Source organism: Petromyzon marinus, chromosome 73 (assembly GCF_048934315.1).
Source record: "Petromyzon marinus isolate PM22_M1 ecotype Great Lakes invasive population chromosome 73, UKy_Petmar_22M1.pri1.0, whole genome shotgun sequence".
NCBI classification, from domain to species: domain Eukaryota; kingdom Metazoa; phylum Chordata; class Hyperoartia; order Petromyzontiformes; family Petromyzontidae; genus Petromyzon; species Petromyzon marinus.
Genome location: NC_133739.1, coordinates 8,626,321 through 8,640,924, shown reverse-complemented (window position 1 = coordinate 8,640,924; position 14,604 = coordinate 8,626,321). Strand labels below are relative to the sequence as shown.

At 47.4% G+C, this 14,604-nt stretch overlaps 1 protein-coding gene across 1 annotated transcript; it reads left to right on the top strand.

Annotated features, from left to right (window-relative positions):
• Positions 1-9,022: 9,022 nt before the first annotated feature.
• LOC142907001 (uncharacterized) lies at positions 9,023-11,214 on the top strand (the record flags this gene model as incomplete). The annotated part of the gene is made up of 1 exon (XM_076055897.1): positions 9,023-11,214. A coding segment is annotated over one exon (987 nt), but the record flags the coding sequence as incomplete, so codon positions are not given.
• Positions 11,215-14,604: the final 3,390 nt, after the last annotated feature.

Genomic DNA, 14,604 nt, shown 5'->3' with positions numbered 1-14,604 from the left:
TCGATATTTCGCATGAATTTTCTCTCATCGTTAAGTAGATGGCCTTGCCGGGGGTTCGGTTCGATGCGGACTTTCACCTGGTTGGGATCGCGGGATTGAGACGAGGCGACACAGAGCTGCTGGCCGTGCGAGAAGACCGCCGTCTGCAGATCGATTCCAACGTGATCGAACGTCTGTCCCTGCGCCTCCGTCGTTCATGCAGGGGGCGCGTAGAGGTCTGCAGCGCCCCCTGCATGAAAACGACGGAACGTACAGCGTGAGTCACGTGAAGTTGTGCGTAAGCGCCATAACAAGGCGCTGTCAGCTGACCTGCCACCACGTTCACGGGTCAGCAGGGGGCAGCCGAGAGAGAGCGAGGTGTGTAGGGGTCGACCAAAGTAAACCCCTGCCCCCCCCCCCCCCGTGACCGGAGACTCACACCCCTGACCCCCCCACCCGTCCCTAAGGCCCCTTAAGATAAGACCTTCCAGAAGCTTCTGGGAGGGGGGGGTGGAGGTCAGGAGTGTAGGGGTGACCCCGACCTGGGGATAAAAGGCCGGCCCTCTGGACGGGCCGAGGCAGTGTTCACCAACTCAAGCCTGAAGACATCCGAAGACCTGAAGACTGGACCAGCACCCGGGAACCCTCAACCGAGGCTCTTGTTAGAGCCGGGTTGTAGCGGACCAGAGGTGGCTCGGACACCCTGGGACCCTCCCCGAGCTCTAGCCAGAGCCGGGTTGTAGCGGACCAGAGGTGAGCTCCCGTACCCGGGCTGGGACGGGTCGTCCAGTCTTCCCTTAACGCCGGGCTAAGGGATCCCGTGGGTAGCAGAGACCGGATTGTGCAGGCTGCGATAGAAGGGAGGCTGTCGCTCCCGGAGGCTATCGGGTGGAAGGGGTCGTACCCCTGTCGTGTTACGGTAGTGTGTAGAGCCGAGTTCAAAAGAGTTATATTTCGATTTAAAGCTTTCGTGACTGCAAGGGTTCATCTTCTTTGGTTCTTTCGGTAAAGTCATGTAGAATGAGAATAAAATAATAAAATAACAATGAAATTCTCACGACGTTTCGGCCACAACGCAAGTGGCCGTCTTCAGGTCAAATTAGCAGACCTGTTGGGACAACAGAGCTGCAATGAACGCTGTTAAGATTCGTAGCGACTTTTAAGCTGGTTGGGCGAAGTGAGGCACCTTGACAAAAGGGGTTTACATATCAAATAGCTGAGGGATTAGCTTGTGATTGGTCACAGAAATCGCTATGTTAAAGTCAACACCTACACATCCACAGAGGCAACTAGTAATTTAGCATTGAAATAGCTAAGGGATTAGCTTGTGCAAATAGTTGAGGGATTAGCTTGTGACTGGTCACGGAAATGGCTATGTTAAAGTCAAAACCTACACATCCACAGAGGCACCTCGTACATGGACGCCAAAGGGGGCTGCAACAACTCAACTGTCATACAGTAAACCGATGTGAAAAAAAAAATCGTTCATGAGGCCATCCACATATACAAACACAGAGACAATTTCAACCGAGAAGATGGATTCTGGCTTAGTAACCATTGGAAAGATGTTTTAAACCATTTCGGTTCTTAATTAATTGTATTTTACGAGGACCTTCAGACCGCAGCTCTTTCGCTGGCACTGACTCTTAATACCTCTCACACCACGGTTAATGGTATGGTTTATAACATGGAGTATAACAGCGCCTCGCACCTGTTTCTCCCCTCCTCCGCTCCGACCATGGATGGACTCGTCCGTCTGAACGGGGCTCGTAGCTGTCCGTGGTTCTGAAGTGGAAGGTAAGAATCCACCTGTTTTTTAAACCATATAACATTGTGATATAACATTGAGGTAGTTTATATTTTCGTTTTTTATTGGTTTACTATATGGTATTCATTATATAGTGTAGTGTATACCCAGTTAATGTTAATAGCTCAGCTTATTGAAGAATATATTGAGTACATTTAATATAGTGATGTAATTTAGAATTAGGTTGTTCACATCGGTTTACTGTATGGCAGTTGAGTTGTTGCAGCCCCCTTTGGCGTCCATGTACGAGGTGCCTCTGTGGATGTGTAGGCTTTGACTTTAACATCTATTTCTGTGACCAGTCACAAGCTAATCCCTTAGCTATTTCAATGCTAAATTACTAGTTGCCTCTGTGGATGTGTAGGTTTTGACTTTAGCATAGCCATTTCTACGACCAGTCACAAGCTAATCCCTCAGCTATTTGATATGTAAACCCCCTTTGTCAAGGTGCCTCACTTCTCTCAACCAGCTTAAAAGTCGCTACGAATCTTAACAGCGTTCATTGAAGCTCTGTCGTCCCGACAGGTCTGTTCATTTCACCTGAAGACGGCCGCTTGCGTTGTGGCCGAAACGTGGTGAGAATTTTATTGTGTTATTTTATTATTTTATTCTCATTCTACGTGACTTTCCCGAAAGAACCAAAGAAGAAGAGTTGTTATAATAAACGCGTTGCCTCAACCAGACGTCTCCGTGTGATTAGTTAAGGACACAACACTTGTATAAAAGAGAATAGCCAGTGGGTTTTCAAAGTACCTTCATCTTACAGAAATCAATTTCGCGTGAGGCCACCGCATTAAAACGATGCTCAGCTGAGGAGGGCGAGCCACGTTGGGGAGGGGGTGGTCACCTTATCTTTGTCACGTGACGTAGCTCACGTGACTTCTGCCGCGACAATGTCTGGATGTTTTCGCCTGAGGACGACCCCTGGTGCTGCGATCGAAACGTCGCGATTTCTGTTTTTTTACTTCGTTTTTTTTCTACCTGCGTGAATTTACCGAAAGAACCAAAGGATATGAAAGACGTCTTGTCTGCTGAGCTTGTTCATATCCGTGTACATCGATGTCCCACATTGCTTAAATGGACACACCACACACAATGAAATAATTAGAAACTAGGACGACTTAATTTCGGGGATGGGCAAATATTGAGGAATCTCTTTCAATGGAGCGAGTTAAGTTTTTGTTCGATTCAACATCTCTCTGTCCGTCTGTGTCTCTGTTCCCCTCTGTGTCTCTCTCTCGCTGACTGTGTCTCTGTGGTCTCTGTATCTTTCATTCTGTCTTCCTCTTGTCCGTGTCTGTCCACCTCTCTCTCTTGTCAGTCTCTGTGTGTCTCTCTATCAGCGTCTTTCCAACTGTATTCAACTACCGACAGTAGCAACATGCGCCCGTTCAACTTTCACGGGCCCACGACTGCACGCGACTCAAAATTGCTCCGAGTCTGTGTGTATCTGGAACTTCTTTCTCACCGTACGTAGCCAACCATGCTAATCTGTGGGTCTCTCTGTGTGTGAGTCTCTGTGTGTATCTGGAACTTCTTTCGCACCGTACGTAGCCGAACCTGCACAGGAGGAGCGGCTGGTATCTGTGGAGTTGTTGGCTGGGTACCATCTGTCGGCGGGAGCGAAAGACGATGAAGCTCCCAAGCATTTCACTACGTTACCAACATCATATTTGCACGCATAAGTCGCTTGCCTAATTGTGTCTTTCTTATCGAATCTCATCTCAAACAATCGAAGGACGCCTCCCCCTAAGTGGCAGCTGCCCCTGTGTGGCACAAGGTGGCCCTGCACCGGCCTGCACATGGACATGAGTCTGTCGGTAGGGGGCGATCATTGACGCGCCATCTCCGTTGTGTAGTTTCTCGATAATGTTTGGAATTGCCACAATTTTGACCGTGACACCGACATGCAATGACCTGTGCGTCGTGAATGACACAACGCTATGTTTTTACATCTGCCGTGAAGCAGACTGCGCATATTGTGGTGCATGTTACTGGGGTAGCCAGGTGTGCCTGTCGGATTTGAACCTTGAACCTCTGCAATAAATAGAGAATGCGCTACCATATTGTTGGTTCTTTCGGTAAAGTCACGTAAATAGAAAACAAAAATAAAGAAAAAACGCGTTTTTGTATTATTTAAATTGTCATTATTTTATTGTTCTTTAATGTAACATGTTTTTTTTAAATTTTCGCGACTTTACCGAAAGAACCCAAGAATATGAATTCCTGCCAGTCACGAAAGTTTCAAGTCAAAATAGAATGCACCACCAACTCGGCTCGCGTCAATCTGCGTGGAGGCGTGGGGGGGCCTGAGAGAGTTTCTCACCGGCGCAGAACTTCCATGCAGAGGGCTCCACGCAGCTTCGTGCGGAGCGACAGGCCAGGTAGCTCCCACACAGCGTGGCGCAGCTGATTAACATTTATATTGTTGGTTCTTTCGGTAATGTCACGTAGATAGAAAATAACAAAAACATTGGAAAATAATAAATTGATGAAAAGATGCCATTTGTCGACTGACTGAGATGACTGTGCCCACCACAGTGTACACACACACAGTGTACACACACACAGTGTACACACACACACTGTGTACACACACACACAGTGTACACACACACAGTGTACACACACACACAGTGTACACACACACAGTGTACACACACACACTGTGTACACACACTATGTACACACGCACACTGTGTACACACACAGTGTACAAACACACAGTGTGTACACACACAAACACAGTGTACAAACACACACAGTGTACAAAGACACACACAGTGTACACACAGTGTACCCACACACACACACAGTGTACACACACACAGTGTACACACACACAGTGTACAAACACACAGTGTACAAACACACACAGTGTACAAAGACACACACAGTGTACACACAGTGTACCCACACACACACACAGTGTACAAACACACACAGTGCACACACACAGTGTACACACACACTGTGTACACACACACAAAGTATACAAACACAGTGTGTACACACACACAGTGTACACAAACACACAGCGTACACACACACAGTGTAGACACACACACAGTGTACACACAGTGTACCCACACACACAGTGTACACAAACACACAGTGTGTACACACAAAGTGCACACACACAGTGTAAACACACACACAGTGTACACACACACAGTGTACACACACACACAGTGTACAAACACACAGTGTACACACACAGTGTACACACACAATGTACACAAACACACACAGTGTACAGACACAGTTTACACACACAGTGTACACACACAGTGTACACACACACAGTGTACACACACACGTGGTCTCTGTTCAAGGGAAAGAGCAATGGAAAATGAATCTAAATCAACTTAAACTCCAACCCCTCTCTGTGACGTCACCACTCAGCGTTACCTCATCGGGGAGAAACGCCAGGGGGGGTTACCTCTCTAGTGACGTCATGTCACCAAGGTGTTCACCCCATCCCGTCCAATGCGCCCTTGAATGAGACGTCACCCCTGCCTGGGTTGCCGATTTCTGTTCAAGTAGAATCCATATTTGGGCAAGGCCACGCCCAGTGACTGGCGGCTCATTAACATAATATATTCACGTACTGAGCCGCTCATTGTGGGAGGGGAGTGTTATCGTTCCCCACAAGTGACGTCATGTCACCTCTTGCAGCCGCGTGACGTCACGAGATAACAGGAAGCTGCTGCTCTGCCCGTGCACTGAAATCCGAGGTGAGAAATTCTCATCGCGGTTGTGGTAGTGGTGGTTGTTGTTGTGGTTGTTGTTTACCGAAGTAGAGCCTCGCTCTCCCCTCGCAGGGATGTCAATTGAGTAGCAGCGAGCATGGAAGCGATGTCCAGGTTGCAACTTTACAGCACAGGGCCTAGCCACGCGGAGCCTTGCCTCCTGCCATCGCCTGATCGCGTTTGCTTCAATTATCTCGCTTAAGTTTAATTTGTCTTCAGGCGGCTCGCCACTTTGTCACTTTGTTTTACTTTTAAATATTCACGCGGTTTTTATTTATTTTTCTTTTTTTACACCAGGCCAAGCCCACTTGAGCTGCTGTACCGCTTTTTGTTTTCAGAAGCGACCTGCCCACAACACAACACAAGGTGAGGCTCCTCAACAGCGTGGCGGTGTTCACTCTGGACGCGTGGCGGTGTTCACTCTGGACGCGTGGCGGTGTTCACTCTACTTGGTGGAGTGAGGAAGCATGAATTCTGTGCAGGTGAAGGTGGCCAGGCGTTGGTCTGGACACACCACCACCTGTGAACCGTGCCAGTGCGTGACAGTGGTGGAGCCAGTGGGGGTGGGGTAGGCACGTGCCCCCCAACGATCCGATCGAAATCCCTAATTTCGATAGGATCATTGGGGTTTATTAGTGACTAGCTTCACTACCCGGCTTCGCCCGGGACTTGGATTCTTGTCTTGGATAAATTTCATATCCCTTATATTTCACTGAAAAACCCTTAAAAATGTTGATGCTTGCGAGAAAGAAAAATGGCGAAACAAATCAAGTTACCTAAATCACTCAAGGAAATTTAACCTTAATCCACTACTACGCAAGGTCGATTTTGGCCACTCGGGAAGGGAATAATGACGTGGTGAGCTTAAAATAGTCGCGTTCACTTAGAAATTCCAAACGGCATAAGCTGTTAAAATTTTCAGGACGCCAGAACTCAGCGTTGGAGAGGTTTTGCTGCTTCACACAAACAAACAGATGTAATGTTCTGCTTCATATTTAAGATAGCAGTTCTACCCGTTCTTCGCACGGAGGATATGTATTGAAACTCCGAGAAACCAATGGCTTCATTTGACCAGGAGCGAAGCGCCACCTAAAATCTCCCGGCATGCTGTTAACAGCTCTATCTTTGCTGCCAAATACATCTTTCCCTGGATGTTCTTCCCTGTGTATGTATCTCTGCTACCATGTACCTCGTATCTGTTCACTCTGTCTATGCTGGTATGTTCAACCCGGAGGATGAACACGAAATTTAGCAGTCTTCTGAAATTCGTGGTCTACCAGGCAAGTGTCTAACTGTGTTGTTGGCCTACTGGTTTTGCATCACGTAATTTTTCTTAGGTTTGTTGAGTTCTCGTCTCTCATCTTCTTGTTGTATTTGCCTCCGTGCAGTTTAACGCTCTCTATGTGTTGCGTTGATGTCACCCTATGTGCTCCCTCGCTATTTGTTTTTAACACCTGATGATGATCGCTTGTGTTGCGTTGGAAACGTCGTGATTTATTTTAATGTAATTTTATTATATTTCTACATATGGGACTTTACCGAAAAAAAACAATGAGTAATTTATGCATTCACGAAAGCTTCAATTCTATATTCATTGCAGAGCGCTTAACTCAGGTGTGTTGCGGGTTGACGCCACAAACTTCATGGTCATACAAAATACAAAAGTCTATTTTTATACTTTTTTCATTGTGCACGGTATGGAACCTACCGACATGCCAAATTTCAAGTGTGTAGTATGTCGGGAAGTATGCTAAACATTTCTAACAGACACACACACACGTATCCACACATTTCCATTTTATATATAGGCTAGCTTTACTACCCAGCTTTGCCCGGGACTTTGATTCTTGTCTTGGATTAAAACACTGCCTTCGCGGAGTGTTGGGTGGGGGGGTGTGCGTGACGTCAGCAGGCACACTGCGTAACGCTGCCGCATAGGGTGACATGTCAGATATGACGGCTATTTTAATACTTTGTGCATTGTGTCCAGTCTGGAAGCTACCCACATGCCAAATTTCCAGTTTGTGTTGCATGTCGGCAAGTATGCTGAACATTTCAAACAGACACACATTCACACATTTCCCTTTTATAATTAAAGATGAATCACCATTTTGCAACCCCCACTGCCATCGTGTGGCATATTATTACGTGCCAGGGACTCTATGAGATGACAACAGTCCGTGTTCATAATTGGCAATAAGTAACGGCAAAGCTGTTACAAGCGACTCACAGAATTGTGCGCAGTTGCTTATACAGTACACGACTTCCCTGAAGGCAAACACCTTCAGCGAGCGCGATGCGTCGAATAAAAAGCATAGGACAAGTCCTTACTTACAACTCCTGACTAACAACTCATTACTAACAACTCCTTACTTACTAACAACTATCATTTTTCATTGCTGAAAGGGGTTGCCTCCCCTACCTGAACATCCTGGCTCCACCTCTGAGTGTGTGAAAGGGTCAAGTTTGTATTTGCAGTAAAGTCTGAACTCTATTGAGCATGGAGGTTATATCAAAACAGTAGTTTGTTTTTGTTTTCCTCTGCAACTCTTTGTAAGAATGTAGTCAGGAAGTTATCACAGCACACGTGCAGGTGAAGTCGGAAGTGTTCATCCCAGCATTCAAGGACATCTGTGCCTGGCTTTCACACCTCTAAGTTGTGATTGAACATTAATTTATGCATGTCTGCATAACACAAGTAGTATTATTTTCAACACCCTTTGCTATGTCAGCTGAATTTAGCTTTCATAAATATTCCTTTTGAAGCCAGACAGCCGAAATTGTGTGCTTGGGAGTTTTGGGTTAACATTCATTTTGAAGATACGAGGGCTTCCAGGCACGTTTATGACCATTTGCCCTCTCATTATGTGCCATAACAGCCCGTGTGATGAATTTGGGACACGTTTTCACTATATCATGAATATATGAATAAGTATAGACGTGTAAGTCACGTGTGACTGTATGAATGCATTCCTCTGTGCATCGATACTGACGTGTAGATGGTGTGGATATCCTTTTTTTTGTCTGCAGCTGTCGCTTCCTCTGCAGAATTGATCTGATGGAGCAAAGGCACTCGGCGCAGCTCGGTGCAAAAAGGCAACAATGCGACCGGTGTGCATACAGCACGGACCGTCCTGCACATTTGACACGGCACCAGAGAACCAACACGGGAGAGAAACCCTTCAAGTGCAGTGTGTGTGGGAAGGCGTTTTCAGATTCATATCCTCTTGTAGCACTCCAGAGAACACACACGGGAGATAAACCCTTCAAGTGCAGTGTGTGGGAAGGCGTTTGCACATTCATCTGCTCTTGTAAGACACCAGAGAACACACACGGGAGAGAAACCCTTCAAGTGCAGTGTGTGTGGGAAGGCGTTTTCACAGTCACTAAGTCTTCATGTACACCAGAGAACACACACGGGAGAGAAACCCTTCAAGTGCAGTGTGTGTGGGAAGGCGTTTGCACAGTCACCAAATCTTAATGTACACCAGAGAACGCACACGGGAGAAAACCCTTCAAGTGCAGTGTGTGTGGAAAGGCGTTTTCACAGTCATCACTTCTTCATGTACACCAGAGAACACACACGGGAGAGAAACCCTTCAAGTGCAGTGTGTGTGGGAAGTCGTTTGTATGTTCACAAAATCTTCATATACACCAGAGAACACACACGGGAGAGAAACCCTTCAAGTGCAGTGTGTGTGGGAAGGCGTTTTCACAGTCACTAAGTCTTCATGTACACCAGAGAACACACACGGGCGAGAAACCATTCAAGTGCAGTGTGTGTGGGAAGGCGTTTGCACATTCACAAAATCTTCATATACACCAGAGAACACACACGGGAGAGAAACCCTTCAAGTGCAGTGTGTGTGGGAAGGCGTTTGCACAGTCACCAAATCTTCATGTACACCAGAGAACACACACGGGAGAGAAATCCTTCAAGTGCAGTGTGTGTGGGAAGGCGTTTGCACGTTCACCATATCTTCATGTACACCAGAGAACACACACGGGAGAGAAACCCTTCAAGTGCAGTGTGTGTGGGAAGGCGTTTGCACAGTCATCACATCTTAATGTACACAAGAGAACACACGAGCATCAGAAGATCCACAAGGAGTGGAATCTGAAATCGGCTTGTGAAAGTCAAAGTGCCGGAATGAGCCCATCCCTCATGAAACAAGAACCGGAAGAAAATCCCAGCTTGGACACTTTCAAAGGTATCGAGGTGAAATATGAAGAGGTGAAGGTGAAATGTGAAGAAGTGATGGTGAAGAGCAAAGAAGTGAGGGTAAAATGTGAAGATGAAGATTCAACTCCAAAATCGGACCTTCATATCGATGGAGGCAACGTGAAGCAGGAGGAAAATTCTGACTGCGAGGCAGAGCGAGGCAACTCCCAGCAGTTTGTGGAAGTGGAGGTGTGGGTGGACTTCCTCCGAGACATTACAAAGTCAAATGGAGACCCGGTAGATGTGTAAGCTTGAGACGATGTCGCTCCAATAGATGCACCTTTGTCACAGGCCTTTAATGACAAGAATGTGAAGTTGAACACTCAATTCCTAGGTTCAACCTGCAGGGTTAGAGCGGCCAGTCTTTGTGGACCTGTTGGTTGCGTATATCTCTAAGCATGAACGAGAGCCAATAAGCTGCCAAGCATTCACAAGGTTCTAATAATTCAATTTATATGGCGCTTGCTTAATCGCCTCTGGCAATTCGGAGTTTTGTATCTTATCTCGCCTCAAACACTCGAAGAGCACCCCCAAGTAGCAGCTTCCCCTGTGTGGTACAAGGTGGTGGCCCTGCACCGGCCTGCATGTGGACAAGAGCCTGTCAGTAGGGGGCAATGGTTGATGTGGCATCTCAGTTGTGGAGTTTGTAGGTAATGTTTAGAATTTGATAAATTTTGACCCAGACGCCAGCATGCAATGGTCTACCCGTTTTTGAATGGCGCAATAGTATGTTGTACATACACTGTTAAGCGTATTTTAAAAAAAATAGATTCTTGTTAGTACGATGTAACCTGATGCAGTATATTTCACTGCAGTAATTCAATTTTGTTAATATGCCTGTCAATAATTTAGAATTGATACTTGTCTGATTGTGTGCGTACATGTAACATTGTCTATAAGGGTCAAGCATTGAAAAGTGATGTTAGGACAAAGTGTGTGTTTTGGAAGTAACCTGTACAGATAACTCAGGAGAGACTCATTGTTCTTGTGATACAGGTCAAAGGATATTTTTTGTGTTTTCAGGAAGCATCTCCCTCTGGAGCAACTCATTGTCTTTAAAATAGGGAGCACACTCGGATCATTAATCAGTTACAAGGCATACCACTCAAAGGTTACACGTAAAGGAGATACATTCTCTACAACACGAATTATAATTTTGTATTACGTGTTGATGTAGATTTTGTCGAACTTGGACATGAAATGCTCCTTGCTGATTAACGTCTGGATGTTCACAACCAAGGGCTTGAAGCAAGCCTGACTGCCTGCGGTGCCCCTCGCAACCATTAACGGCCTTGGGCCAGGAAAGTCACGGAAGAAATTGCACACGAACGACGTCTCCACGCAAGCACCTGATGCTCCGTTTTGAAGTTTGAAAATGAAACAACTTTGAATTGTGTTATGTTTTGAATTGGATAATTGCATTTCTTCATTAAAAGCTTCTCCATTGAAAACAATATTTCGTCTTCTTGGTTCTTTCGGTAAAGTCAAGTAGGATGGAAACAAAGTAATAAAACAAAATAACATTCTCACCACGTTTCGGCCACAACACAAGTAGCCTTCATCAGGTGAAGAAACAGGTCTGTCCAGAGGACAGCGCTTGAGTGAACGCTGCCAAGCAAAGACAGCGTCTTTTTTAAAGGTGTGTGGGCGGAGTTAATTAGCATGTTACCCAGCCCCCACCTCCTCAGGAGCGGAGGAGGGTGGCGGCTGGGCACAGGAAAACACCAAAGCAGAGCAACCAAGGTGCGTTGCTCTGTCCTGTGCTGCACCATAACCATGTTATAAACTAGACTAATATACAATACAATATTATACCTTCCAAGCTAAGAAACATGGCATAATATATCCATAGACAAATTCCACCTTTGAATTATACAATGCGTTACTTTACACTATTTCGTGTGAAGTTTCTCTAGTCGTTAAGTGGATTGCCTTGCCGGGGGTTCGGTTCGATGCGGACTTTCATCTGGTTGGGATCGCGGGATCGAGACGAGGCGACACGGAGCTGCTGGCCGTGCGAGAAGACCGCCGTCTGCAGATCGATTCCAACGTGATCGAACGTCTGTCCCTGCGCCTCCGTCGTTCATGCAGGGGGCGCGTAGAGGTCTGCAGCGCCCCCTGCATGAAAACGACGGAACGTGCAGCGTGAGTCACGTAAAGTTGTGCGTAAGCGCCATAACAGGGCGCTGTCAGCTGACCTGACACCACGTTCACGGGTCAGCAGGGGGCAGCCGAGAGAGAGCGCGAGGTGCGTAGGGGTCGACCAAAGTAAACCCCTGCCCCCCCCCCCCCCCCCGTGACCGGAGACTCACACCCCTGACCCCCCACCCATCCCTAAGGCCCCTTAAGATAAGACCTTCCAGAAGGTTCTGGGAGGGGGGGGGGTGGGGAGGTCAGGAGTGTAGGGGTGACCCCGACCTGGGGATAAAAGGCCGGCCCTCTGGACGGGCCGAGGCAGTGTTCACCAACTCAAGCCTGAAGACATCCGAAGACCTGAAGACTGGACCAGCACCCGGGAATCCTCAACCGAGGCTCTTGCTAGAGCCGGGTTGTAGCGGACCAGAGGTGGCTCGGACACCCTGGGACCCTCCCCGAGCTCTAGCCAGAGCCGGGTTGTAGCGGACCAGAGGTGAGCTCCCGTACCCAGGCTGGGACGGGTCGTCCAGTCTTCCCTTAACGCCGGGCCAAGGGATCCCGTGGGTAGCAGAGCCCGGATTGTGCAGGCTGCGGTAGAAGGGAGGCTGTCGCTCCCGGAGGCTATCGGGTGGAAGGGGTCGTACCCCTGTCGTGTTACGGTAGTGTGTAGAGCCGGGTTCGAAAGAGTTGTAATAATAAACGCGTTGCCTCAACCAGACGTCTCCGTGTGATTAGTTAAGGACACAACACTTGTATAACAGAGAATAGCCAGTGGGTTTTCAAAGTACCTTCGTCTTACAGAAATCAATTTCGCGGGAGCCCACCGCATTAAAACGATGCTCAGCTGAACAGGGCGAGCCACGTTGGGGGGTAAGGGGGGGGGGTCACCTTATCTTTGTCACGTGCCGTAGCTCACGTGACTTCTGCCGCGACAATGTCTGGATGTTTTCGCCTGAGGACGACCGCTGGTGTTGCGATCGTTTATGTGTTGCGATCGTTTATTTCTACCTGCGTGAATTTACCGAAAGAACCAAAGGATATGAAAGACGTCTTGTCTGCTGAGCTTGTTCATATCCGTGTACATCGATGTCCCACATTGCTTACACGGACACACCACACAAAATGAAATAAATAGAAACTAGGACGACCTAATTCCGGGGATGGGCAAAGATTGAGGAATCTCTTTCAATGGAGCGAGTTAAGTTTGTGCTCGATTCAACATCTCTCTGTCCGTCTGTGTCTCTGTTCCACTCTGTGTCTCTCTCTCTCGCTGACTGTGTCTCTGTCGTCTCTGTATCTTTCATTCTGTCTTCTTCTTGTCTGTGTCTGTCCACCTCTCTCTCTCTTGTCAGTCTCTGTGTGTGTCTCTATCAGCGTCTTTCCCACCGTATTCAACTACCACCAGTAGCAACATGCGCCCGTTCAACTTTCACGGGCCCACGACTGCACGCGACTCAAACTTGCTCCGAGTCTGTGTGTATCTGGAACTTCTTTCGCACCGTACGTAGCCAACCATGCTAATCTGTGGGTCTCTCTGTGTGTGAGTCTCTGTGTGTATCTGGAACTTCTTTCGCACCGTACGTAGCCAACCATGCTAATCTGTGGGTCTCTCTGTGTGTGAGTCTCTGTGTTTATCTGGAACTTCTTTCGCACCGTACCTAGCTGAACCTGCACAGGAGGAGCGGCTGGTATCTGTGGAGCTGTGTGCTGGGTACCATCTGTCGGCGGGAGCGAGAGACGATGAAGCTCCCAAGCATTTCACTACGTTACCAACATCATATTTGCACGCATAAGTCGCTTGCCTAATTGTGTCTTTCTTATCGAATCTCATCTCAAACAATCGAAGGACGCCTCTCCCTAAGTGGCAGCTGCCCCTGTGTGGCACAAGGTGGCCCTGCACCGGCCTGCACGTGGACATGAGTCTGTCGGTAGGGGGCGATCATTGACACGCCATCTCCGTTGTGTAGTTTCTGGATAATGTTTGGAATTGCCACAATTTTGACCGTGACACCGACATGCAATGACCTGTGCGTCGTGAATGACACAACGCTATGTTTTTACATCTGCGGTGAAGCAGACTGCGCACATTGTGGTGAATGTTACTGGGGTAGCCAGGTGTGCCTGTCGGATTTGAACCTTGAACCTCTGCAATAAATAGAGAATGCGCTACCATATTCTTGGTTCTTTTGGTGAAGTCACGTAGATAGAAAACAAAAATAAAGAAAAAAACGCGTTTATTTTTATTATTTAAATTGTCATTTTATTTTTTTCTTTAATGTAACATGTTTTTTTAAATTTACGCGACTTTACCGAAAGAACCCAAGAATATGAATTCCTGCCAGTCACGAAAGTTTCAAGGCCAAATAGAATGCACCACCAACTCGGCTCGCGTCAATCTGCGTGGAGGCGTGGGGGGGCCTGAGAGAGTTTCTCACCGGCGCAGAACTTCCATGCAGAGGGCTCCACGCAGCTTCGTGCGGAGCGACAGGCCAGGTAGCTCCCACACAGCGTGGCGCAGCTGATTAACATTTATATTGTTGGTTCTTTTGGTAAAGTCACGTAGATAGAAAATAACAAAAAAATTGGAAAATAATAAATTGATGAAAAGTTGCCATTTGTCGACTGACTGAGATGACTGTGCCCACCTATGTCCACACGCACACAGTGTACACACACACACAGTGTACACACACACACAGTGTACACAC